General features: G+C 45.3%; 1 protein-coding gene across 5 annotated transcripts in view; it reads left to right on the forward strand.

Moving 5' to 3' along the window:
- AP2B1 (adaptor related protein complex 2 subunit beta 1) overlaps positions 1–27,428 on the forward strand; it is a 78,609-nt gene that overhangs the window by 7,842 nt on the left and 43,339 nt on the right. For 4 of the 5 annotated variants that reach the window (XM_027664433.1, XM_027664435.1, XM_027664432.1 and 1 more), the window contains exons 4-12: positions 573–708; positions 2,327–2,572; positions 14,643–14,833; positions 16,895–17,116; positions 18,169–18,289; positions 20,357–20,452; positions 24,957–25,072; positions 26,165–26,330; positions 26,812–26,910. In XM_027664433.1, the coding sequence (XP_027520234.1) occupies positions 573–708; positions 2,327–2,572; positions 14,643–14,833; positions 16,895–17,116; positions 18,169–18,289; positions 20,357–20,452; positions 24,957–25,072; positions 26,165–26,330; positions 26,812–26,910 (1,393 nt within the window). Of the gene's footprint in view, positions 1–572; positions 709–2,326; positions 2,573–10,073; positions 10,259–14,642; positions 14,834–16,894; positions 17,117–18,168; positions 18,290–20,356; positions 20,453–24,956; positions 25,073–26,164; positions 26,331–26,811; positions 26,911–27,428 lie in introns of those variants that run through there. The other variant, XM_027664436.1, reaches the window with a different exon arrangement.

Here is a 27,428-nt window from a genome sequence, read left to right on the forward strand (position 1 = left end):
GGTAGCCAAGAAGGCCAATGGCACTTGGCCTGCAACAAAAATAGTGTGGCCAGGCAGGACCAGGATCGTTCCCTGTGCTGGGCACTGGTGAGGCACCTCAAATTCTGTGTCCAGTCTCATGACAAGAAAGCATTGAGGGGCTGGAGCATGTCCAGGGATGAGCAACAGGGCTGGGGAAGGGTCTGGAGCACCAGGAGCAGCTGAGGAAGCCGAGAGGCTCAGCCTGGAGAAAAGGAGGGTCAGGGGAGACCTTCTTGCTCTCTCCAGCTCCCTAACAGGAGGTTGTGGTGAGATGGGATCAGTCTGTTCTCCCAGGTAACAAGTGATAGGACAAGAGGAAACAGCCTCAAGTTGTGCCAGGAAGGTTTATATTGAATTTTAATAACCTTCCCTGGGCAGTGGTGAGTCACCATCCCTGGAAGAGATTTAAAAGTCATGTAGATTTGGCACCTGGGGACACGGTTTAGTGGTGGGGTTTGGCAGTGCTGGGTTAACAGCTGAACTTAAAGGTCTTTCCTAACCTAAGCAATTGTGTGATTGTATTTTTGCCTATTCCTGTGTTGTCTATCCAGCTCACTCTTTCCTGATGTTGTGAACTGCATGCAGACTGACAACCTGGAGCTGAAGAAGCTGGTCTACCTGTACCTGATGAACTATGCCAAAAGTCAGCCAGACATGGCCATCATGGCTGTCAACAGCTTTGTGAAGGTAACCTGCTCCCAGGGCTCACCAGAAAATGGCCCAGCACAGTGGCTACCAGCACATCTCCTTTGCCCATTAGCCTTTGGGAGCTGTTTATCTCAGGTCTCAGCCTCTGGGCTGGGCTCGTGCTGAGTCCCAGTAGTTCTGGCTCCTTTCCCTCACTTGCTGCTGTTACTGCAGAGATGACTTAAGCACCCCTGTAAGTGGTTATGGGGGAGCCTGCTCCAGGGAAAGCTGCTTTTATTGTTTTCCCAACTTGTGGTGTTGGCTAACAGATTTTATCTGTTTCATCTCCCAGCCGTTGTAGTATCTCTAATGTGTAGATATCTGCTTCCTGTTTGAATGTTCCAGCTGTGTGGAAAACCTTTATCTGTGGTGAAACCAAAAGACAGTTCAGTGCAAAAATAACAGCCTGATTGCTGTGTTACCTTTAGTTCTGTCATCAAGTTGCCACTCCTTATCAAGAAAATGTAATTTCATGTTGTGCAAAATGAAACCTAGTGCTTAGAAGAAGTTTGAAACTCCTTGTAGAGTATTATAAAATCTGAGATACTGGGGAATGGCATTGAGTTCCAATTTTGTGTCATGGTTCTTGAGGCAGAAAGAGGTGAGAGCAGGCTGAGAGCAGGTCAGTTCTGCTCAGAGAAGGGTGTCCCTGTCTTCCTGTCTAGACAGAATATTGGTGTCTGGTTTTGTGTAATTCTGTTAGAATGGGCTAACAAACAAAATTATATTTTCCATCTTCATGCTTAATGATATTTTCCATCTTCATGCTTTTCCCTACAAGGAAATGTCTGGTGTCCCTTTTGGCAAGTTGAGGGACAAGTGTTTGTAAAGAGCAAGTGTTGACACTGGTCTGCAGTAACTCAGCACTTCACACCCAGTTCACACTTCAAGGTGTGGAATGCACTGGTAAGAGGTGTCACTTCTCTTGTAATGCTTTAAAAGTGTTTTATCAGCTGTAGGAAATTTAAACAGGTAGGTCGTTCTTCAGCCATCCTTTTATAGGCTGATTTTAGGGGAGCTCAGAGATGTGGATGGTTTGGATGTATGAAAAATTCTGTAGTCTTGAAGTATGAAGTGCTGTGTTCCTGTCTGCTTTTGCTTTTTCCTCTTCAGAAAAGCACCTCTAGACCAGCCTTTGCTTAGTGCTTCATATGTTACAAACTTAAGGGATGCACAGGCCTTGATGGCTGTTGCATTGTGTTTAGTTGTTGACTTTTCCCATTATATCTCTTGCTTCTTTAAGCCAGTAAGGCTGGAAGTCAGTGTATTTTTTTGTCTGAGGGTTGCCTGTGATTTTGGGTGGTGAGAGCTGCCTCTCTGGCTTAGCTGTGGCTGCTGGATCATGTTGAAAGAAGCTTTTCCTGGGAGAACAAAGGGACACCAAGATCACAATTTTACGAGCTATCACAGCCTGAAAACATCTTGAGATAGCATAAAGTGTTTCTGTGAACCAGCCAGTACCACCTTTTAACCCCGACCTGAAATAATTGCCTGGTTTTTAGCATGTAATCAGAGAGAATGCTTCTTGAGCAAGAACAGCCTGACTCTGGCTGCAGGGAAGGCATCAGTGGGTGGTGGTGGTGCAGATTTGTTTACTGGGTATTCTGTCCCCTGGCAGGACTGTGAGGACCCAAACCCTCTGATCCGTGCCCTTGCCGTGCGCACCATGGGGTGCATCAGGGTGGATAAAATCACGGAGTACCTGTGTGAGCCCCTCCGCAAGTGTCTGAAGGATGAGGACCCCTATGTCAGGAAGACTGCAGCTGTCTGTGTGGCAAAGCTGCACGACATCAATGCCCAGATGGTGGAGGACCAAGGATTTCTGGATTCTCTGCGTGACCTGATTGCAGACTCCAATCCCATGGTAACGTATTTCCAGCGCTCTGCTCGAGTGTGTAATGGGGCAGATGATCAGAAATGTGAAGGGTCTTTAATTGCAGCTGCTGCACTGTGATGAATGGGTTGGTTAGAGAGCAGTTGTTGCCTCAGAAAACAGGAAATACCTTCTGTTGTTAGATCTATTTGGGCTTTTGCCTGTCTTGAGTGCTGCAGCAAAAGTGTAACTTCCTGGTCAGGTGAGTCAGAACAGCAAGAAATATTTGATGCTGCTTCCTCAGTGACAGCTTGTAGTTACTGCTTTCCTGCAGGCTTTGGCTCTTCTTGGAATAAGAGGTTGGATGAATTCATTCACTAATGCAGATAAATCCACTGGCTTGTAATGAGTGGAGAAAATCAATGCTAATGTTTTTAATAAAGTTAAATGAGTCGTCAGAGCAGAGGTGGAGATCATGACCAAGAATTTCACAGGAGTAAATTACCTACTAAATCAGCCTTTAATCATGGTTGATGAAGGGTCCATTTCCAAGCCAGGCATGTTCTGCTATTATTTTGTAACTAAGAGGTGGTGGCCAATGGATTGAACTGTCCCACTGCATAATCCTTTCATTCAATATTGTTTGCTGTTACCTACTGGAATCCAGTGAGCATATCCATATATATCATCCTAACTGCAGCTCAGTGTAACTCAGACTTTAAGGATGTGACCACCACTTTTTTAGCTCTTTTAGAGCACAGATCTGATTTGACTCTGCTTAAAGACATAATTGCACATTATTAGGGTTTGTCTGACAGCTCTTTCCATGGTGCATGTAAAGCAAATTGCTTTTGTAGCTATCTTGGGCAGGTTAGATAAACCAAGTGCAGGTGGTGAGGTGCCATCCCCTTTAGGAGGAGAGTGAAGGCTGCTGATTGCTCTTTGTAAGACTTTCTAGAAACAGTAAAAGTAGAGATGTCTGACTTTCACAGGCACCAGTCTGAGCAGAGATGTTTGTCAGGAGACACACCTATTGCCTCTGATATCCAGCTCTTTTACAAGATGTTCTTTTTATCTGCCTCCCTGATTTTTTTCTTGTGCCAGGTTTCTGTATGAATATTGATGACTCCTTGAAGATGCTCTCTCTGTCGAGGCAACTTTGAGTCACACAGAGGAACACCTGCTGGGTTAATTCCATGTGGGAGAGTGTGTGCCTTGCAGCCTCTGAAAGAACTTCCTTGGGTTGCTTTAGTTCCACTTAAATGCTGGCCCTGGCATTCACCAGCTCACAGGCAGCAATGGAATGTGCTCTGGACAGGGATAGAACCTCCTCTTCTCCTAGCCTGGGTTCCAGCTTTGATTTTCTTTTGGTCACAACCACATGGATGTGGTTCTTCAGGAGGAATTAATAGGGTTTTTTTCCTTTTCTGCTCGTTTATCTCAATGAAACTCACAGGTTTGGTAAATGGACCCTTGGCTGACAGGAGAGCACCCATATGTATTTAACTTAAGTACTGACTTAATGAAGAAAAGAGGAAAAACACCAAAGGGCAATGCATGCTCCATTTGCTAAATAAACCTCCAAAAGTAGCACAGGGAGTCCCAATAAACCATCAGCACAACTAATGAGCTCCTTGGTGGTAAGGAGGGTGGGCTGGGGCAGCAGAACCTTTGCAGCTGCTGGAGCTGTGCAGGATCACAGTACCTGCCTCGTGTTGCACTCACCCTGCTCTTCCCAAAACTGAGGATTCACAGCAGGACAATGCAGTTTGGAGGAGTGATAGTGATGGAGAGGCCTGTGGTGTGTGGCTTTGAGAGGATCATGTAGCTGGTGTTCTGTGTACTGGTTTCCCAGGTTTCACTGTGGATGGAGCATTGTATTTTTGCTTCCTGAGGGTGCATGGGGAGAGATTTTTTTCAAAGGTTTGAGGCTCTTATAGCTGCTGATTTAATACAGTATTTAATCTGGTTACAAAGTAGAAAAAGACATTCTTTCTAGTTAAGTTTATTCCTTTGGTCTCCTTTGAAATTCATGCCTTTGTGGCATAGTGATTCTGTCAAAAGTACAGGAACTATCCACCTCCAATTAAGGTTCATCTTCCCAGTCAAACCATCCATCTCATTGCTGCTTTCTCCATGTGAAACTCCAGTGGGGTTCCAGATGACCAGGAGCTGTGTTTGCCAGATAAATTATATTTGTGTGCGAGTTGATATTTGTTAAGCTGTTTTTTCTTGATCAGATGGAATGCAGCCCTGCCTGGGAGCTCTTTTTAAGTAAAATCTGTGTATCAGTACTGGCTATCAAAAGAAAGATTGCTGGAAAAATGGTACTGAGGGATCAATCCTTATGGCCTATTCCTCTGTAAATGGTGCATCTCAATCATTGGAACCTGTTATCTAAGCTCATTCATATTTATATTATAAATGTTTCTCCTCTTTTGATGGCTTGTGGAAATGGGCAGCATTAGACACTTAATGAAGCAGAATTTTTTAGATGGGAAGTCCACACTTGTTCTCTCTTCTGAGAAATGAGGATGTTGAGCAGGAGCTAAAAAAGGCTGCAGTTGAAAAATAGTCTCCAAAAAGGGTTTTATTATGGTTTTGTAATTGGTTGCCTCTAGGACATGAGCAAGCACTAAGCATTCTAGCTGGGTGCTTGGTAAAGTAACATCTCCATCTGTGGCTTGCTAATTGCCTTATAATTATGCAGAGATCAGGGTGCATATTTCTGTTGGCTCAGATCACCTTCGTCCTAACAATGTCTAAGTTGGGAGGTGACCTTGTCAGAAACATTTTGTTGTTTTGGGGGATTTTTTTCCATGTTTTTTTTGACTACTGGCATGACTCTGTGTTAGTAAGGTAACAGATTGGGGATGTTCAGGGCGTTGAAGTCCTGTGGAGGTGCTGCAGGTCCATAGACAAGGTGTTTGCCCCCTTTATCTGGGCTTTTTGTTGTCAGGATGTGCCCTTAGTTCACATTCAGTGATCTTCTGAGCAGCTGCAGTGTTGCACCCTTCCAGGTGAGCTGGCTGTAGTTGAGATTAAAGGCCTGACACCTCAGTCTGGTAGTTCACTAGCTATTTCTGAAAAAGTCTCTGTATGGCTTTGCAGCTTCTGCTGGGTGAGTTAATTTAAACCTCTAATTGCATATATAGTGATGTGGGTATGTATGGCAAGGCACCAGCTGGGCTGGTGACCTGTGACATGTCAGCAGTTCCTGGACATGTGTTGCCTTGTGCAGGCACTGGGCCAATAACCCCTGTGAGGGCACAGTTCAGTTGCACTGCAGAAGTTTGATTGTGGCAGGAGTCTTTAATCTCGTTTTACAGATGGGGCTGAAGTGCTCGTGGCTGCCCTTTGTCACCTGGGATCCTGCCAAAGAGCATCCTTCCCTAGAGGGAGCCCTCACTCCTTCCCAGGGCTGTCTTAAGGCAAACCCTTCTCTTTTGCTCTTCATTTCCTTGCAAGAAAAGCAGAAGCAGGTCTGGAGGAATGTAATGCTGGGGCCTGGCTGCTTTGGGCTGCTGGACCTGCTCAGTCCTCAGTGCCTTTCTCACTGGTGACTTGGGCATAGTGTGACTCAGAAACCACTGAATGGCTTCCACAATCCATGTACTCCAACCAAAATGCAATTCCAAAATGACATCCCAGGGTTTTTGTGTACTCTGGGTCGCTACAGAACACTGTTCACACCCAGCAGCAGCAGTAGGTAATAGATGAGCGAGAGAGGTAAGTTTGTTACACACCTACTGATGACCAGAGACTCTTTTGGAAAACCCTTTTATTTTTTTTCTTTTTCCTGATTCTGTCTTGTTCTGGCAATTTTGAACAAGACCCAATGACTGCTCGTGGTTGGAAGTGCTGAGCCCAGGTGAGGGAGAGCAGACCACGAGATGGCAGCAGCTTAAAGCAGAACCAAAGCTGAATGCCCTTAGACACCTCATTTTGTAACTAGTTCCCTCCTGGCTTTTATCCCAGCACTTGGTTTTCTTCAAGAATGTAAATATTAGCAGACAAACATAAGAAGAAATCCATCTTAAACCTTACTGGTCTTCTAATATTTGCATGGAACAACCTTTCTGTCCAAATATTTTCAATCCTTGACCTTCCAAGGTAACTCTTAACCCATGGAATAGTTTTCTTATATCAGTCTATCTGTTATCCACATGGCTTAAGTTGATGTCACCTTCTCCCTTTTATTTTCTAGGTGCTGTTCAGTGTTTAACTCCTTCCTGTAGCATTTCTTCTTCCTCACATTCTGCTTTGTCACTGTGATGTGCCGGATCAGGGCTTTTTCAGGTGTGGCTGTTCTGCTCCTGTGTTCTTGTTGGCTGTACAGATGTAGCACTTCTGTGCTGTCCAACAGAATGTCTTGTTTTACACCATCTACACATCACAGTTTATTGGGAGAAACATTGTTGTGAATCAGGGTGGAGTAAACTGAGATCACATAAGTAAATGCACCAAGTGTGTGGAGTTCATTAAACTCTGTTTTACCTGGGATGATTTTTGCCTTTAGCATTAACCACTCTAGGAAGGGAATCTATTGAGATCTGACATCTAGGGGGTGGTGAGGTGCACCGAGGTCCCTCTAGCAGTATTGAGTTCCCACAGCTCACAGATGAAACTAAAAACCTGTTGATAGAGATCCCAGCGCTCTCTTGTCTCTCCTGCTCTGCCTGCAAGTGATAGAGGTTCCCTCTTTGCCAGAACTTCACAGTGTGTGTGTGGGGGGGGGCCTTCTGGATGACCCTGTGGAGGAAGAAGGTCTTCCTTTTGTTCCTTTTCCTCCTAGCTGGCAAACTGTATGTCTTTGTGAGATGGTGTCCTGAGGAATAAACCAGTTTAGGAACAGAAGCAGCTTTTGTCTCCTGGGCTGTCCTCCTCTGAGTACTCTGCAGGAATTTTAATCCCTCTCTGTGTAATAAGTCTGGGGAAACTGGTGATCCTCTGAGTCCCAAAAGGGGTCTGTGGGAGGCAGTCAGGGATGTGGGAATTCTCTCATACAACAGGGAGTGGAACACCACCTTCTCCACAGGCACAGGAGAGCACTTGTCCCTCGTGGGGACTCTCACAGCTGTGTGTTTTCCCTGTGCAGCTGATGCTTTATGAAGTGGGAGGAGTAAACCACCACTGCTGGGTGAGTTCATGATTCCTGCTCGTGAAGGTTGAAAGGACCTGAAAATTCACATCCCAGTATGGAGCTGAATATTGCTGTGACTGTGGGCTCTCTCATCAGCCTGGGGCTGCTCCAGGGTACTCTGTCTGTCCCTCTGGATAAAAAATGTCCCTCCACTTCTCAACGTGGGTGTTGCAGATGCAGGCTGGATCTTGGAGTCCCCCAACCATGTCTCTATTGGTCCTGAGTGTGGTTTGGGTTTTTAATCTGTTTGTGCTGCAAGTGGAGATAATATTTCCTTCTGGGAGACACTTGATGGCATTTGTAGGCGGAATTTCTTTTACCCATTGATGGATCTGTTGCAGTGAATGAGCCCATTGCTTAGGGCTGTCGAAAAGTGGTGGCAACACTTTGGAGCTCTTTAATGGATGTTTCTGCTGTTTACATGAGGCTGCCCAGGAGGGAGAGCACCACTTTTTGCAAAGTAAGCAGCCAGCCAGCATCAGCAAATTGGGAAGGAAATAGGGAGAGGTTATGGAGGAGTCTGTATAAACAGTGGCTACATTAATGTGTGTGGTGGGTGCTTGAGAGTGGGAGACTGCCAGGGGAGAGCAGGAACTTCAACTGGGGGAGAAGGGAGAGCTGATGTCTGTAGTTGGTGGCACAACATCTGGTTACCCACTCTGACCCTGCTTGCTCTGCTGATGAAACCCAGTTTTGGCTCCGGAATGAGTTCCTGCAACAGCTTCTCCAGAGGAAGGCTGGAATCTGACTTACCAAGTAGCTCTTTTTTTCTCCAGGTTGTCATCCTGAACAGGTCTGAGGGAATTTCCAGCCTGTATGTGGGACTTGATTCTTTGTTTGTTTGTTTGTTTTTGGTAGGCTTGTGGATGAGGGATGCGGGTCTTGAGCATCTTCCATCGAACCTGTGCTTTTCCCTGTGTTTTCAGTGCTAGCAGAGATGCAACGAGTTTATATGATAATGCATGAATTTCCACGGCTCCACAGAGTCTGTCTTCCCAGACCCCTCATTTATAAAGCTTAATTGACAAATCCATCCATCAGAGACCCGTCTCCTTCCAATTACAGCCACCAGTATATGCCTGATTTCCAAAGCATTTGTCTTGCCAAATAGATCACTCCAGGATCTCTCACATCAATCAGGGTGCTGGGAATTTTGTTGACATGTGTCTACATGTTACATTTTCAATCGGAACAGGCATTTCTAGCTATTGACAAGCACCATTCGTCAGAAAACGCTGTGGCTGTGATGTTTTGTAACTCTGCACCCCCCTTTTCAGGGCTCTGCGAGGGTTTTTTAGCTGGTGCTTTTCTCCTCCGTTGCAGCTTGGATTATTTGCCACTGGATGGTGCCAGCGAGAACCTCTGCAAGGGAAATTGCAAAGGGCCTTACACAAAAAAAAAAAAAAAAAAAAGGCGAGAGAAGCCTTCCTGGTGTGTGATAGGTGCCTGATCCAGGCTGGGATCACACCATGGTGTTTCCTGGAAGAGGAGTAGGGAGTTGCAGACCCTCTGTGTCTTCCTATAGACTTTAGTTTCCTGTACTGGGGGCTCAGCTGTGCCAAGGAGAAACCCTTCGAGATGGAGCCATCCCTGAACAGCTTCTTGCCCACCTACCACAAGAGTTTCAGCAGCTGGGGGAAGCATGTTTTCCTGTCTTACAGCTAACACATCCTGATTTTGCAGGGATGTGAGAGCAGAAGTGGTGTTCTAGTCTGCCACAAAGTGCCATTTTTCTGCAGGGAAGTGCAAAAACCAGTCAGGGCAAGCACGCCGTGGGAAGGATAACACTTAACTTCCCTTTGGTTGCCACCTCCATAAAAATTCATCCCACTTGCAAAGAGCAAGCCAGGAGGTCTTCCCCACCCAGGCAGTTTTTGGGATGTGATCAGAAACTGAGGATTTGTTAGGCTCTGTACATATTACATGAATTACCAGTGTGAGGTTCCTGTAGGCTCCCTGATAGAGCCTGATTGAGCCATTTTATAGTCATAGAATCCCCAAATGGTTTGGGTTGGAAGGCTCCTTAAAGTTCATCCAGTCCCAGCCATTGTCATGGGCAGGGACACCTTCCACTGTCCCAGGTTGCTCCAAGCCCCATCCAGCCTGGCCTGAGACACTTGCAGGGATGGGGCAGCCACAGCTTCTCTGGACAGGCTGTGCCAGGGCCTCACCACCCTCAAAGGAAGAATTTCGTGGGCCGTTTTTAGGGAAGCAAAGTAAAGGAGGCTTGTAGATAAAAGACATAATATGAACAGAAGTAGGAGTCATATAATCTGGAAAGAGCCTGTCTGTGTTAGTACTCGTTAGGGAGCTTTTGGGCACACAGCATGGTCTGTGGCCATGAAAACGAGTGGCCTGGTAAAATCCCCACCCTGAATATCTCATCTGGGAGTCTGTGCTTTATGACATGTGAGCTCAGAGTGCTCTTCAAAATGTCAGCACCTCTCCATTCCCAAAAGCAGCATGTGGTGCCTGGCTCCCTGGAGGATGGGAGCCTCCAGCTGTGTGGGGAATGCTGCCTTTCCTCACCATCTCTTCAGAGCCCCTTAATTTTTCCTCCTCTTCTTCGTTTTCCTCCTCGTTTTAATGGCATGGTGAGCCAGAGGTTCCTGTTTTAAGCAGTAGAACATTGTATTTCATTAACTCCATTACACACTTGGTTTAATTTCCAATTAGCCTGGGATGGGAGGAAAATAATCTGATTGCTCCGACCGGTTGGCGTTCTGGATGTGCCGAGCTTCCCTCTGTCCCCCCCCCACCCCCTGCAAAGCTTTTCCTGTGTGGGTTGACAGGCAGACACTCAGGTTTTCACCCACCCCCTTTCCTCCTTGTTAATGTATTTTATACCATTTGCTCTGAGCTGAAGGTTTGAGCTGCCAGAAGGAATAACTGGCAAATCAGTGTTCCTACCTCTGCAGCTTTCCGTGAGGTCGGATCTGGTCTCTCCGGCTGCGGAGGGAGTTTTGTCCGTAGGTGGATTTAAAAACGTTGGGTTCTTGTGAAAGCTGTAATGTAGTTCTAAGTGCAGGGTTGGGGGGGGGGGCTTGGGGGGGTTTTTTTGGGGTTTTTTTTTGTTTTTATTTTAATAAGAGTCGTGAGATTTAGCTATCCTCATCCCAATGACGCTTCTCCAAGAGTCTAAATTTATTGGGAAATTCCAGCCAAAAGCAGGTTTATTGTCATCGGGCTCATCTGTGCTCCAAAGGGATGTTGCTGTGGCTGCATTTGAATAACGTTGAAATGTAGCCAGGGTGAACTGATTTACATCAGCAAGCCAGAGACCTGTTATTATTAATAATTATGATTAATTCTTCCGTCTCCTTTGCATTTTTATTTTTCAGGTGATTTTTAGGTAGGTCCTCATTGGTTAGTAGCTCTTAGCTTAAAGGTGGTATCCTTAATTGTAAGTCAAGTGAGGCATTTTGCTGTGGAGTTAATTTAGAAGTTTAAGCTCTTAAAAGCTTTTCCTATTCATTAGTTGTTTGGGCTCACATATCTGTGGCTACGGGGGTGACCACAGTTTTTTCATTATTTTTGAGGATTAAAGGCTATGACAAATGTTAGTTTCTTGTCCTTTTAGTTTCCTCCTTCTAATCTGTGGATTAATTATACAACTCCTGGTTGGTTTCTCATCAAAATCAACTTGGTGCATGTTTTGAAAAGCAGAGAATACTTAGTTTTCTAAAAAAACTTAGGGCTTTTTCTTTCGTCAGCCTGTGAAACTTGTCCAGTTCCATGGAGGACTTTGTCCTGTACCACGTGTAAAGCTTTAGCTTTACTTTTTATATGTCCCCCAGCAAGTCCATCATTGCTGTTTATTTTCAAGGGAAAATAACCAACTTGCATCAAGTTACCACTTTGTACCTTGCTCTTGCTGCTCAGTGCAGTTGGACTTCACCATCTCCTGTTGCTGTGTTAAGGAAGAAGCATCAGCTGAGTTGAAGGCTTCAGACTCAGCTTTGATGTTGTAGATTTTCTTCGGCCAAAACATCTTCCTAAATATTTCAAGTGACACTTCCATGACTGCCAAAGTATGTAGTAGATTATTAGGTGATATAACAGTGGAATTGGTTCTTGATGGACTCCTTTCCATACCTGTGTGGGAGCTGTTAGAGGGCAGTGCTTCAGTCTTCGTTGACCTGCCCTCTCCCTTGGTGAGAGCTGTTGGCAGGGTGGTTGTTGTGGGCTGGAATGGAACCATGCAGTGCCAGCTTGTGTTACTCTGTGTTCCTGCCTCCCAGCGAAGCCCAGTGGCAGTGCCAAGGAAGAGGTGAGCGTGTGTGCTTGAACCAGTGTTTGTGTTGGACGGGGTCCTGAAATCTGTTTTCATTTCAGCTGTGCTGTGGCTGTGTAAAAAGCCTTGGAGATGCTAATTATTTTTGTTGGCATACCATAACCTATCAATGTGTTCGGTGCAAATCGCCAGGGAGTCCTTTTTTTTTTTTTTTTTAATCAACGTTGCTTAAAGTTTGAAGACATTCCCCAACCCTTCCCTTATCCCGTTTTGCTTCATTTATCTTCTTGTCACTGAGCTGACAGCAGCTCTGTTTTGCTGAGGTAGGAGGTGAGGACCAGCTCTAATTGTGGACTATGGATTGCAGATCCCAGCTCCTCTGACAGAGCTGAGCTGCCACCAGATGTTGCACAACCCCTTCCAGTCCTTTTTTTACAACCCCCAAGGACATGACAGCCCGTGCTCCAAAGTGCTTCTTGCCATCTGACACTCTCTCTCATGGATGCTTTTAATGGAAATCTGAGTGGATTGCCATGTGATGTCCCATCCTCAGCTTTGATTTGGACATTTGCAGTTATGCTGACATGTTAATTCCTAAAAAAAAAAAGCCCAAAAGGATCCTAAGTGCGAGACCTCATTGACAGCCGCGTGTCCAGGTTGGAGCTGCTGTGCACCAGGCCCATGGGAACAGCATTTCTGTGCATCCTTTGCCCCTGGAAAACACAGGGATAGCCTGCATGGACTCTGCAGGGAAAGCAACATAAACACAGCTGCCTTGACTTGTACTTGCCCCAGGGTTTAGGACATCCTAGAAGTGTTCAAACACATCTGGATATGGCACTTTGGGGACATGGTTTAGTGGTGGACTTGGCAGTGCTGGGTTAACAGTTGGACTCAATGATCTTGTAGGTCATCTCCAACATTAACAGTTCTGTGATTCTATATTAATTACTGATTTATCAATTACTGCAACAAAAGTAGTGCCTGGCAGTGTGAGTGCACTTACCAGAGCTCAGCCTTGTCCCTTAGTATGACTGACAGGTCCCTTTCTGCAATGCTTTGGCTCTGAAAATTTTTTTTGTTACTTCAGAATTATTGTCCATAGTAGTTTCATTTTATAAGTACTTTTTCATAAGGATTCTGAACTTTTTCAGTTGCTTTTATGATTTGTCTTCACTTGTGAACTTCCAAAATGCAGTGAAATTAATACAGTCTTTTCCTTCACTTTTGTGCTGTGTCACATTAACCATTCAGGAATTAGGCAAATTAAATAATAAGAAGAATAAGCAGCATATCTTAATAAATTACTAATTAAAACAGAACAAGAAGACAGCAGTTCTGATTACTAATGATTTGGGTGACAGAAGGCTCATTCAGCTAATGAAATTCATAAAATCTTGGATCAAAATCCTATCTCTGACCTCTAGGTGTGAAATGCAAAACAATCATCATTACTGTGCTTGTGCAATGACTTTGGAATATATCGGTTTAATGACAAGCAGTGATGGGAACAAGGCAGAGAAACTTCTGGTCATGCTGTTCTTGTTTTCATTGTACTACATCAAAAGCATCTTTAGTCATCCAAACAGTCAGATGATTTTAGATAAGATGTTTCTTTGCCTTAATCCCATAGAATATAATGCTGTAAATCTTCATTTGAGCAGATATTTACTGTGAATTGGGCTGGACACGATGTACATTGTAAAATGTCCTGAAAATGCCTTTTTATAGGGTACTTCAGTTTTGTGTGTCAAACTCAGCATAAATCCCTCTTCTAGTTAGTTAAACAAGTAAGACTTTAGTCTCATCTGCAAATTTTCTATTTTTGTCTCTATATTCTGCAACTCTTCTATTTTAGAAATCTTCACATGGAGTCTGTTAGAATAACTGTTGAATTTGAATATGGAACTAAGAATGAGAAATTTGTGCTGCACTCCCACTTCTTGTTCTTGCCCAGCTGGACCCTGAACCTCCTCTGTGATCCTTTAATCTGTGCTCCGAAAAGAAAAGACCTTATATAGTCCTAAACGTAGCAGGAATATTTTCAGGGATGAGTTGTGCTGGGGTCCTCGCTTTAACATGACTCTGTAAAGCAAATGGATGCTATGGAGACTGCTTGGAATTGAAATGTGTTATTAAAAATTTAGCAGGAGTTGTCCATTTTAGGGAAATGGTGTGTTTGTTTTCCAACTGGGTGACCTGACAGAGCTGCTGCAGAGCTGGAGGCTGCCAAGCACCTGACAGCTCATTTCTGGATATCCTTAAGCCACGTGCGGTGGGGCTGCCAAGGGGAAATTAGGCAAGAGGCAGAACATTCCTGAATAAGTAGGACACTTGGAGGTTTTGAGACCTTGACTGTATCAGCTGAGCATCTCCTGGAACTGGAAGGGAGATGATGCCTGCTTGAAGCAAACCAGGGTGGGGAGATCTGGAGCTGAAGGAAGGCAAGATGTTCTTGTTCCCTGTGGATGCCACCTCTAGCTCCTTCCAAAGCCAAGTCTCTTGTGAAGTCCCACGTCCCTGTTCCCCCCAGTCAAGCTTTGGGCTCTCCAGGTTGGCTGTGAGGTTGTCCTGGGTCCTGGAAGGGCGGGATAACTGATGTAGTGGCTGCTGCTGAGCAGCTGGTAACACACCTGCTATCAGCTGATAGATCTCCATGTTTGGCTCTGTGTGTAACCCGTGCCCACCCCAAGTCAAGCCCCTGATGTGCTGCTAACAAGGAACTCGTCTTGTCTCTTCCCCAGGTGGTGGCAAACGCTGTGGCTGCCCTGTCAGAAATCAGTGAATCTCATCCCAACAGCAACCTGCTGGATTTGAACCCTCAGAACATCAACAAGCTGCTGACAGCTTTAAATGAGTGCACAGAGTGGGGGCAGATCTTCATCCTGGACTGTCTGTCCAACTACAACCCCAAGGATGACCGGGAAGCTCAGAGGTAGGGTGGTTATTCAGGAGCAGGGCACTTGTGGGAGGTGTTGCAGCACTGAACTAACAGGGGTTCTGAGGTCTGTGGCAGCACAAAGAAGACTTGATAAAAGAGGTTTAAAAGGGAGGCTGCTTTTGGTAGTTTGGGCTGATGCTGGAATCCTGCCCCTTCCCTCAGCAGAACCACTTTCTCTGTTTATCTGTGGTGTTCCTTTTAACTTTTTTCTATTTAAAAAGGCTGGTTCTTATGGGAACTGGCACTGCTAAGAAGGGATCAGCCCAAGACCAAACCTGTAACAGTGGAAGCACTGTTTGGAGGATTTTCTGATTTAAAGCAGAACTTTCAGATCTGGTTTTGCTGCTTTGAGAGGCAAAAAGCATTTATAGGTTTGCAGCTTTCCAAAATACTAAAGGTCTGAAACCAGAATACTTTTTTCCAACTGAAAACTAGATTGTGATGTGAGAGAAGTGAAAGTAAAGGTAAGAAATGATTTTTTCTTATCACTGCAAATTCACCCTTGTGCTTTTACTTTTAGCTGCAGTGACTAAACCTGAATACAAGGACCTCAGGTTTTAGGTAGTGGAGTTTTAATTTGTGCACTTCAAGCCGCCTCCTCATCTGTCTTCAGAATCACAAAAAGTCAGATTGTGTTCCCAAGAGAACAAGGAACCAGCAAGAGAAATAACTTGGAACAGGGGGATTCTCAGACAATGTATTTTGTGAGGATGATGTGGGGGGTGAAGGGAGAGGAAGGGTCCCAAGCCCACATGCAAAATCCTGGACAGACCCTTTCAAATTCAATGGGTTTCTTCACTGACTGTTTTTTTGAGGTACAATAGGTAATCCACTGTTTCTGAACAGCCTACCTGGAGTCTTGCTAATTTTTTTTTTTCCCCACCTCCTTTCCCCTTGTGTTTTGTTTCTGTGCCAGAAACAGCTCCTAATGAGTGCTAGAAACCTGCAGAGATCTCCAGGGTGTGAGGCTGGTATTATCCCAGCTCTGTCAGAGAGGCACCACTAGTCTGAACAGCTGTGAACACGTCCCAGTTCCTCACCTGTAATTCCTCTGAAGAGTGGTTTATCAAACTGCAAGGGCAGGAACTACTTTTACTGCTTTGTGTGGAGTTTCAGAGTTTGCCTTATTTCAGACAGGAGACTGACAGCACTGGGTTTTATATAATGTTCTTTCCAGGAAGGCTGGTGTCAGTGCCCTGTGCCTGGAGAAAGTGAGGCTCAGAGAGATGAAGCAGCTTTGACATGCAGGTGATCTTGGGCAGAGGCAGCTGGAGGCTGCCCCAGCTCTGACTTGGACTCCTCTGCTCTTCACTGAGCTTCCCTTCCTGCGTGGCTGAAAGCAAATCTTTGAGGGAAAGAAGCTTCAGGAGGCACAGATGGGAATAAGATTGTTCTGGGTTCGCAATATGCAGGAGGGAGTGGGAAGAAACTTGACAGATGCTGTAAGAAAGACCATATGAACCCAAACTTCCTTTCTGCTTGGGATGGATTGTTTAGGATACTGTTGATTACAGGATCCATTATGGTGAATCTGAGACTTGGGAAGGTATTTAGGTCCTTCTTTCCCTGAGTCTTTAGAGAATCAGAAGTCTTTTTTTGTAGGTAGAAATGGTTGAAATGGCAGCAAACTCCCCAGGCAAGTCAGAAGCGTGTATCACCTCTAAATTACTATATGGAGGCTACAGTGATTTTCCAATAGCTGTTTTGTTAAAGTTATGTTTGTAAGTGACAGACAAGATCACAGAAATAGAGAACACCACCAGGCAAAGGCAGGAAGCACTAATAACTGAGTATGTTTTGGCACTGTAATGCTGAGAGCTGGAATTTTTCCTGAGCTGAGTGTGGCAGGAGAGAAACCTGAAGCTGTGAGAGAGGTCCTTGTTTGCTTCCTGCTGCGTTTGAGAAAGCAGGACTTCATCTGTTCTCCGTAACAAAAGCAAACCAAAGCAGCATGTGAGAAGCTGTCTGGAGCCATGTGCAATCTCCTAAAATCAGATCTGAAACATCTGACACCCTGAAACACATGTGAACCCTTTCCTCCTCCTCTGTCCCCAGCATCTGTGAGCGGGTGACCCCCCGGCTGTCTCACGCCAACTCGGCCGTGGTGCTGTCAGCGGTGAAGGTCCTGATGAAGTTCCTGGAGCTTCTTCCCAAGGACTCTGATTATTACAACATGCTGCTGAAGAAACTTGCCCCTCCACTGGTGACCCTGCTGTCTGGAGAGCCCGAAGTCCAGTATGTTGCCCTGAGGAACATCAACTTGATTGTGCAGAAAAGGTAAAGGCTCGGGGGTGTTATTCCGGTGTTGTCAAAGGGCATCTGGTTATCTCAGATATTTCCACATGCACAGAGTCTCTTTTAATCCAGGATCAGATCCCTTGAGAGACAGATTAGACAGTCTTGTGACTCTGGTAGCCTGAATTAATTTTCCTGACAGTATGCTTGCGATACCAGTTTCATACAGCATTTCTTCACCTGTCTCTCTTCACTGCCTTTTTATGAGCACTCAGAACTGCCCTCTATAAATCAGATGGCAAATAGGAATGAGGGTGTAACTGTGCAGTTCACAGTGACCTGCAGGAACTCAGTGTGTCTGTGCTGTTCTGTTCAGCACAGAATCACCAGGCTGTGGTGTCCACATCCTGGTGTCCAGTGGGTTAGTTTTTCATTTATTTACTCCCATGTTCATGTGTCAATGCTGTTGTTCCTTGCTGGAGAGGTGGGATAGCTTGGACAGCACTTTGTGATTGTGTTCAGGGCAAAGTTACTGTGCAATGGCATCTTGCAAGTGACAGTGGAAATTAATTTTTAGGTGAATTTGTAGGTTTTTTTGAAATTTGGAAACAGTCATCCACTACCTGCCTGTTGGCTCAGCATTTGAAGTGGAGGAAGTAGAGATGTAGCCATAGAAAGACTTGAATTCCGCATTTTGTATTTAAACTATCTTTTTATCCAGCCTTCTTTCTCTAAGTGGTTGGTTGCTTGCATGTTCTGGACACAAAATCACTGAATCATAGAAGGGTTTGGGTTTGAAGGAACCTCAGAGATCATTTAGTTCCAAACTCCCCTGCAGGTTTTAACCTCCCTGTGGGCAGGGACACTTTCCACTAGATGATGTTACTCAGAGCCCTGTCCAGCCTGATCTTGAACACTTCCAGGGATGGGGAGTCCACAGCCTCTCTGGGCAGCCTGGGCAAAATGACACCATTCTGTTTCTCAACGAATATTTGGGTAGATTTCTAAAGAAAGGATGCATTTGGTTACCAAAAAAGAGCCCGTTTGGGTTTTTAAACAGTCTTGAGAGTGACAGAACGTTATGTTCCCTCCAGGCCTGAAATCCTGAAGCAGGAAATCAAGGTGTTCTTTGTGAAGTACAACGACCCCATCTATGTCAAACTGGAGAAACTGGACATCATGATCCGCCTGGCTTCTCAAGCAAACATTGCCCAGGTCAGCTGAGGGACTTCTCATGTGTTCTGGGAGGGGGAAACCCTCTCCTGGGCTGTGTCTGAGGATGTATGCAGGTACTACTACAGTTGTCTTGGTTTTTAAGCATCACTGTTCCTGGTACAGTGCTCTTTGCAGCTATTTAATGGGAGGTGTTGGAGTTTCCTCCATAATTTAAATGTTAATGGTATGGTATGTTTTGCATCGTGACCGTTAGGTAGATCTTGTTTCACAGATTACAATTCCAGGAGGAGAGCTGATGGTTCCTGTCAAATGAGTCACTGCTGTTGCTGAGGTTGGAATGAGAGGCTTGTTTCAAGTGAGGGGGGTGTGCCTGCAACAGAGGCATTCAGAAAGGCCAAACATTATTGAAGTGTGAATTTCAAGTTAGTAAAATTGTTAAATGCTTGCACAGGCTAAAAAACCCTTTCTTCTGCTTAACTTGCTTCCAGAGTGGAAATAGCATGAAGCTAAACTGAATTGAGGCTGCTTTACAGTGTAGATTCTTTCTCTATTTGATGTTGTTTTAATCCAAATTTCTTTGGAGGAAGTGTTCTCGAGTGCATTCCTGGCCACAAGGCCTAACACTAATGCAGAATGATTAATGCCTCTGGTTACTGCTATTATTGTCCTCTCGTAATTGTCACAGAGCAATTTCATGTAATGTGACATTTTTAAGCAGCTCTCTTCAGCTCTCTCCTGATGTTTTTTGGAACAGAGCAAGGTAATTCATGCCCCTTTCGCGCTGGGGACACGGAAAACATTTTAAAAATCAGTTTCCCTGAGAATATATTCAGAATTTTCTCTTTACTCTTGGTAGGCTCCGTCCCAATTTTAATGCATAATGTTCCAATAATGGGCTGTTTGCGGGAAAGGCAGTGGTGTCTGGAGGGCAGAGTCTGGGATCTGCAGACTAATGAATGAATCTCCTCCTGGTTCTGAAAAGAAATAAAACAACACAACTACATCAGGAGTATGTGCTGGAATGAGACCTGAGCAGAGCAGCTTCTGCCCACACCCTCCCTGTGCAGCTTGGGGAGACTCTCCATCTCCGTGCCCATTCTGGACCAAGGCAGCAGGATAGCTCTGGCCAAGGCACTTGGGCAGTGTTTGGAAAGCATCAGCTGCTAAACCCGGGTGCTCCCAGTGCTGTGCAACATAGATCATCCAGGGAAATAATAAAACTTCAAAACACAGATGTCCCGTCTCCTCCTTGCAGATTTATTTGTCTGCAGTCTGGCCCTTCACGGCCTCTTTATCTTGTCATTGTTCTGAGCAATGTGCCTCCATGAGAGGTTTTTGAAAGAACTGTCTGGCTTTGTGCTGTTCACCTCTCCCTCACCATCTATTTGTGACATCACGATTAAATCCCTGATGTCATGTTTGGCATGAGAAACTGAAATAAATTGAGCTTTTGAGGGAATATAAATGACATATGGTCTTTTATTAAAATTGTTTTTTCTAAGCTAAGTGATTTGTTTAAGGCAGAGTAGTTTTTTAGTTTAAGATCTGTAGGTTCCCAGCAGGTCCTGGTTTAAGCCCTTCTTCAGTTTCCATTAGCAAAAACATTGAGACAAAATAATAAATCTTATTTTTAAGAGGGGAAGTATCTTTGCACTGTTATTAATCTCAGTGTAGATGTTCCAGGGTGTCCTCAGATCTCCTCTGCACCTTCTGTTTGCATTCAGTAGGGATCCAAACATTCATCTCGGCACAGAAAAGGAGAGATCAAAAACAGTTGTTACCAAGAGCTTTGCATACAGTGAACGTGCTTTCAGTGTAGGAAGGAATAGCAACGTTTATGTTTGGCAGGGCTGATTTTCCCACAGCTTTTGTTCAGGGAATTTTGAAAATAACCCAAGACAGAGCCACGTTTTGGCTTTGTCCAGGCCTAAACCAAGTGTGGTCCAGACCGGTGGGTTTCGGAGGTGGAGGTTGGTTGCGGAGTTTGACTGTGTGAGCTCTGGATACGTGTGGTAGCTGTGGAAGAACATCCCTGCTGGTGTTGTGGTGTTCAGTGGGATGTTCTCTGAGTGACCCAGGGACTCAGCTGGTGTCCTGCCTCCTCAGGTCCTGGCAGAGCTCAAGGAATACGCGACCGAGGTGGACGTTGACTTCGTGCGCAAGGCCGTGCGAGCCATCGGGCGCTGTGCCATCAAGGTTGAGGCAAGTATCTGAATCCTGAGCTTTTCTGTGATCCTCTGCCTTCAGAAGCAGTGATGGGCTTTACCCATCACCTCGTTACACCAAGTTTCTTTGCTTCACTGTTGACCATCAAGTGGCCTGGATACATCATGGATATGGGCAGAGCAGCAGGTGATCCAGAGGGCTTGCTAGCTGTGAGTGCATCACAGGAGGGTGGGCTGCTCCTCTCAGATCTCAGCTTGCAGGCACAGCAAGGCAGATAATTCAGTCCTGGTGGAATATTTTACTGCACTGGCTTCAGTGGAAAAAATGACCACTTGTCCATGAGGATGTCCTTTAATAGCTGTGGACTGACCTTTTGAAGGCGGAAGGAGAAAAGATTGTGCAGAGAAACTCTATTATGAAACATTTTGTGTCATTCATCCCCCCATTTCAGCTGAACAGAACACACAGGCATAGAATTACAGAGAATTGGGACATTAAGTGCAATTTATTCAAACACAGAGTGACTCTATTTGCTTACTTAGGTCCGTATAACTTGTGGTTTCACTTGGAGTGTGCTCTCTTTGGCCTCGATGCTTATGCAGATAAGTTCCCAGAAACCTCTGCAGTTCTCCAAAACAAGTCTGGAATGTCCTCTGCCAGTGGAACATCCACCGAAATGCTCATAATAAAATATTTTTTTAGTACTCTCTCTCATTCATTTCCCTGTAAGTGAATCTGAAACACCTGACAGGAGCTCAGAAATCCTGTGAAGAGAGGGAAGACTTATGCTTTGGTGTTGGTACTTTTCAGTAAACTGATGACTGAGTGCAAAATGTCACATAAGTGGTCTAATTTCAGCTGAGCTCATTTAGCTTTTGCTAAAGTGTGTTCCCCTGAGCTTTGCCTGACAGCAGATTTAAATAATAACCCTGATCGTGCCTGGCTTAGTGTGGTGTCAGTGCACAGGTTTCTCTTGTTTCAGCTAAACTACTGTAAGTCTGTGTACAGAGGACACAGAGAGAATCAACTGCCTGTACAGCCTTTTCTTCCTTCCTTCACCTCTTAAAGGCTTGTCCCTGCCATGGGCTTTCTTTGAAGCCCCATCGAGCAGGTGACTGCTGTTTCTGTTTCATGTCTGCAGTTCAAAATACCGAAGTGTTCCTTCCGTGCTGCGTCCAGGCAGGAGGTTGTCTGGATGGAGCCACAGCAGTGACAGTAGAAAATCCCCCTGAGAATGGGAAAGGGCTACAGAGAAGTTAAAAGAAGCTGGTGACAGGCCTTTTCGTAGCTGTGCTGTGCTGGGGGGGTGGGAGTTTGCTTTAGTTCTCAGCAGGGACTTCCTCACTAGGATTTGGCCGTGTGTCTGTCCTAGTTTCACATGTATTCCTGAAGTATCAAGGTGTTTTTAGGAGTCTTTACCCTTTCCCTGTCCCTGATACCACAACAGACATGCAACAGACTAATAATAATGTCCAGCAAATTCACAATGACCCTCAAACTGGAATTGTGTCTCTCCATAAGTAGTGTTAACCTTGATTTTTAGCACTGCTCCATGAAGACGCTGCTGCTGAAGATGAGGTCTGCTTCCTGCTCTGACAACAGCCAGATTTAAAGAGGGCAAATATAGAACAACTCATTACAGTGTCCTCATCTCCAGGTTAATCCCTGTCCCCAGTGCATCTGTGTTTACTAGAGGCTGTTTACTCTGTGAGTTATGACTAATAGAAGAGCATCCTCAGCCATCAGTGTCCAAGTTCCCAAGCTTAGAAATCTGCTTCTTGACACAGGACACAGCCGGTGGGAGCTGCTGATGAATGAGCATTCACAGAGCATTTCAGCTCTGCCTTCAAGGATCCTACCTTTTGTCTAACTGTCTGTCCTAGGAGGGGAAGACAGTAAATAATTCTGTCTGCCCTGAGGTGCTCCATAGAGGAAATGTGGTGTTGCCCATGCTGGCAGTGCTCATTTTGGGTGTGGAACCAGTACCCATGTTGAGTAGTAAGGCTGATGGACTTTGCCCAGGCCTGAGTAATCATTTTGGTTTGGGGAGTGCCAGAATATCATCATTTTGCATGGATAGGGCTGGACTGTTGATAGCTGGGCTCAGAGTTAGCTTGGATGTGTCTGCAGCAAGCCATGTGGTGTAGCTGCACTTAGATCCCTTGTGCATCAGTTTGCTCCTCTCACAGCACTAGATGAAGTCATCATGCCATGCTTAGATTGTGAGGAAAACAAGCACCGCTCCCGTGGGAAAAGGAAATGAAGTGGATGCAGTAAGAACAGGGATTCCTCTGGAGCAAAGGAGAAGCAGAAGGAGCCACATTACATGGAGATTTGTCTTGTTTCCAGGAGATTCTGCCAGCAGCCTGGTTCTTAGAAATCATTGAGGCTTGTGGCTGAATGTTGATGTGTGATGTGCTGCTCTGGTAATCTTGTGGGCTTTCATTTGATTTCTGCAGAAAAACAAAGCAATTTTGACTTTGGCTTGTTGTCCTTCCTCACTCCAACTTGAAAGCTGTTCTAGTTGGGGCACTCTTTCATCAGTTTGCAGAGCACTGCAGTCCCCAAGGATGTCCACCTTCAAAAAGCAATGTGTTTACAAGGGATGGAGTGAGCTGAGATCTATTTTGTTAGAGGGACTGCTCTTCTGGGCATGTGCCCACGTGACTGCTCACTTTCCAGGGGACTGTTGGGCTGAAAATCATTGCTGCATATTTCAAAGTGGATGTTGTGTTCTTCCTGGAAAAAATCATACTTCAGAGTGTAAAGAAAAGAAAACTAAGCCTTAATTTGCTTTTCCTTGAATTCTGCAGCTCTTGGAGCTTTGCTGGTTGTAGGCTCTGCCAGGACTGCACTGCTCGTTGCCAACAGTGACTGGTGCTGCAGGGTCTGTAGAGTGGAGTTGGCTTAGGAGAGATTTACCCCCTTAAGGTCACTTGTTAAAACATCTGGTGAAAGGTATTGAGATGAAGAGATTAAATTGCAAGCTCTGAAGCATCGATCTTGCAAGAAATTTGAGCAGGGCTCCCACTGAGAGCAAAGTCAAACTCTGTGGAGCCAGGTCCATGGTCAGTCTCCATGAAGTAGAAAGTCTTCCAGGTCACAGACCCCAAATCTCTTCTGGAGCAGAAGTGGTCAGAGCAGGGCACTCTACCATTTCAGTGCCTCCACAGTGGCATAGTACCTGTAAAGCTGTGCTAATGAGGGAGAGGCATCATAAAAAAAATATTATACCAATCATACAGTTTTATGTGATGCTTCTCTTTAATCTGACACCAGTTGTGTTGAGTATATTTTCTGTTTGGTGTGAATTTAAGGGAAGAGTCAGATGACTTACTGCCAGTTTGCAAAGATGAGTGAATGCTGGTTTAGGGTGTTCTCCTCCCTTGGGTGATCCCCAGGCCAGCATGGTCCCTGTTTGTGCTGGCAGGCCATGTGTAAGATACCTCACCTAGAGTCAGGAGGGCAGGAAATCACCACGAGGTTTTAGTCTCTGATCCAAATCAAGCTCTACGAGTCTTGAGGTTTGTCCTTGAGATTTCTGCCCATTCTCAAAAAACTGATTGCTGTGACTGAAATGCCATTTCATTCCTCCTCCTCCTGCCCAGGCTTCAAGTGCTCTGTAAGTCAGAGGGACTGTTAACTCACTGAAATTGAAAAATCCACCTACATTGCTATTGTTTGTGCCCTACAGTGTTTGTCTCAATCCCTAATGCTTTATGGATGTTCTGCCTCAGCAGTGTCGGGAGCAGGCTGCTTCTCACATTAATCACCAGCTGTGTAATGAGGCTTCACACGTGCTCTGCTAATAGCCAAATCACTGTTCTTATTGGAGACTCTTTAGTGCTGAAGTTGGTTGCTCCTGTGATGTCCTGCCTCACTGTGCTGTTTGGGAATAGACCTCCCTGAATTATTTGCTTCTAATTCCAGTTCTGCTTCCTGGAGTGTGACAGTGTCCAGTCCTTGTTATCTTTTTTTGAACTAATTAACATGAAAGCTGCATTAGCAACAGCTGAATTTCTATTTTTAGCTGTATGTTCACGTGTTGTTAGTGTCCTCACCCCAAAAGTACTGAATCTCTTGCAGCTGTGAGGTGCTTTTTGCTGCTGTTCCTGCAGAGTGATTACCAGCATGGTTTTCTCCTGCCTTACAGCTTCTCCAGCCGGGAGTCTCTGTCCAAACTCTCCCAGTTCTGATTGCCCAGCTTGGGAAATTCAAGAGATCTCACTTGGTGGCCTGTTTAGCTGCTCACCAGCAAGAGGGTGATAAAAAGAGCAGTGTAGGTCTCCTGTGTGGTGACCCAGCTATCTACTGGCACAGTTGCTTCAGACTTAATCTTTGCAGGAGCTGGAGTCAGCTGGTATCTCCACAAGCATTTATCAACCCGTGGGGTTTTTTTCTGGGTACAGTTGGTAGCTGCTGTCCTCTTGTTTTCCCGCTCTGGGCGTTTTCTCATATACAAGCCTCGTTCCTCAGTGTGTGCTGTGGGCTCAGGAGTGTTTCTGGACCTCTTTTAATGGGATTTTTCTGCTCTCTCCAGCAATCTGCAGAGCGCTGTGTGAGCACACTGCTGGACCTCATCCAGACCAAGGTCAACTACGTGGTGCAGGAGGCCATCGTTGTCATCAGAGACATCTTCCGCAAGTACCCCAACAAGTACGTGGAACTGGTGTAAGGTTTTTTGGAAGCCCTTGTCTGCTCTCAACAGAATAGAGCAATGTAAAACTCAGCATGGCTTACCAGGGCTCTGAAGCAAAGGTGGGAGCAGTGTCCATTCTGATTCCACTCCTGGTTTGGTAGGATTCAGATGTTTGCTGTAGGTGAGGTATCGACCTGACTCATTATTAGTTGGAATTGAAAGCTTTTCCTTCCCCACCACTCCATATGGATGCTGAATAGAAGCCTTACTCAAAAGCCAGTAAAGCTCTTGCAGAGAATGCCAGAAGGAAAATTTGGCCAAGTTTACAACATCAAGCTTTTCTGGTTTTGCTCATATCTCCTCTAGAAGTGTTACATACAAAGCCATGACAGGTTCATGGCTCTCCTGGTCTGAGATCCCAGTCAGGTTATGCCAAACAAAACGCTGCTGTCTTTCCCCATCAAGTGTTCTCTCTGGTTTGGGCAGAACTCAGCTTTTTTTTTTGTTTGTTTTGCTGTTTCTGCAGTAAGGTTTTGTCTCCTCAGCTACAGAACAGCAGGAGTGTTTTTCAGCAGAGACTTGATGATCACCTAAAAAGTAATATGGGACATTGCAGGCCTCTCTGGCAATTTCTGCTGTCAGTTACAAGACAGATTGTCTGCTTGTGACAGGGAAACCCACGCTCGGGAACAGGGGAAGCTAAATTAGTGCGGGGTATTGTCTGTTTTACAGTAAAGCCTTTGGGGAAGTGTAATATCCAGTTCAGAGTTACCAGTCTGAAGACTCCAGTGAGGCTGCAGGATCTGATTCAGATGCATGGGCTGAACTGTTGGATCAAACGTGCCCATTAGCAAAGTGAGGCAGCTTTGTCTTGAATTCCACATCTGGGTGGTCTTGCTGATGAACTAAACTGCAAAGACCCTGTGAGATCTTAGTGCTCAGGCTTGGAAAAAGAAAAAGCTGAGAAATATCTTCTGTAGTTAAGTGAAAATGCTGCATGGAAATGAAAGATTTTTTAGTGCAGGATTCCCTGGAGAATGATGTGGGCAGGAACTGAGTAAGACAAGTCCAGTTCATCCCAGTAATCCAGCTGTGCTCTGACAAATCAGGTATGAAAGCATCATTGCCACTCTGTGTGAGAACCTGGATTCCCTGGATGAGCCAGATGCCAGAGCTGCCATGATCTGGATAGTGGGTGAATATGCAGAGAGAATTGACAATGCTGATGAACTGCTGGAGAGTTTTCTGGAGGGCTTCCACGATGAAAGTACTCAGGTAAAATTGCATTGTGCATCTTATCTGTAATGTTCCATGCAGTGTGTTAATGGGATGGACAGTAAATATTATTCAATGAAAGCTTCAATATTTGGAAACCCTCTGGGAGCCTGTAGTTTTGCTCCATTGTCCCTGTCTCCAAAGCTTCTCTTCTTGGAAGGATAAGACAGAACTGGAGGGGTTTCTAGATGTTTCATACTTCCTGGGGGAATAACCCTACTATGGACCAGAACATAGAGAGGAGTAGTGATGAGATGTATCACAGTACGACACAAACCTCAGTGTGGTGCTCAGGGACTTGTCTGTGAAAGTGTTTTGCAACAGGCAAGAGTCTGAGTCTCACTGTACTGGGTTTCACTGGCAAAGAATACTGTAATGCTGTTATGAAACTCAAGTTTTGTATCAGTAAAAGATGTTGAGACTTGCGAGATGTTGTAAAGCATGGATGAATTTTCTATTCTCTGTTGTGTCCCTTTCTCAGGTGCAGCTCACCCTCCTGACTGCTATAGTGAAGCTGTTCTTAAAAAAGCCTTCTGAGACACAGGAGCTGGTTCAGCAGGTCCTCAGCCTGGCCACCCAGGTAAGCCAAGATATCCAGTGATCCAGAGCCTTCCAGATACTGTGCATCCTGCCTTGTGGTGTCTCCCATCTGCCAGGCCAGTCAGCTTTGCAGTAGATGGGATTCAAAGGTATTCCCCTCTCTCCCAAAGAGACTCCATTTAAGAGCTGCTTTGTGCCTCCTGCCATCTGGAGTTTTCCCTCTCCTTCTTAGTTCTTGCTTTATCCAAATTCCTCCCCTATTCCCCCACTAAATGGAAAGTTAGGGACAGGGTGCAGTTACCAAGAAACCAGAATGCTTTCTCCTTGAAGGTGCCTTACAGTTAAAACATCTGGAGCTGTGACAGAGGGAAAGAGCCTGGCAGGGACTTTGTTCTGTGAACAGCAAAGTTTAGGCAGTGCTATGAAAAAGAAAGAACTGGAGTTTGGGGTTTTTCCTTTGTACTTGGATGCTGTCAACCAATGTGGCAGCTTTGCTGGAGGCTGTAGCAGTGGGTTAAGATCACGGATTCATTATGCATGAGGTGCTGAGTTACGAGC

The sequence above is a fragment of the Corapipo altera genome, unplaced genomic scaffold, assembly GCF_003945725.1.
Source record: "Corapipo altera isolate COAL_440 unplaced genomic scaffold, ASM394572v1 181b, whole genome shotgun sequence".
Lineage (NCBI taxonomy): Eukaryota > Metazoa > Chordata > Aves > Passeriformes > Pipridae > Corapipo > Corapipo altera.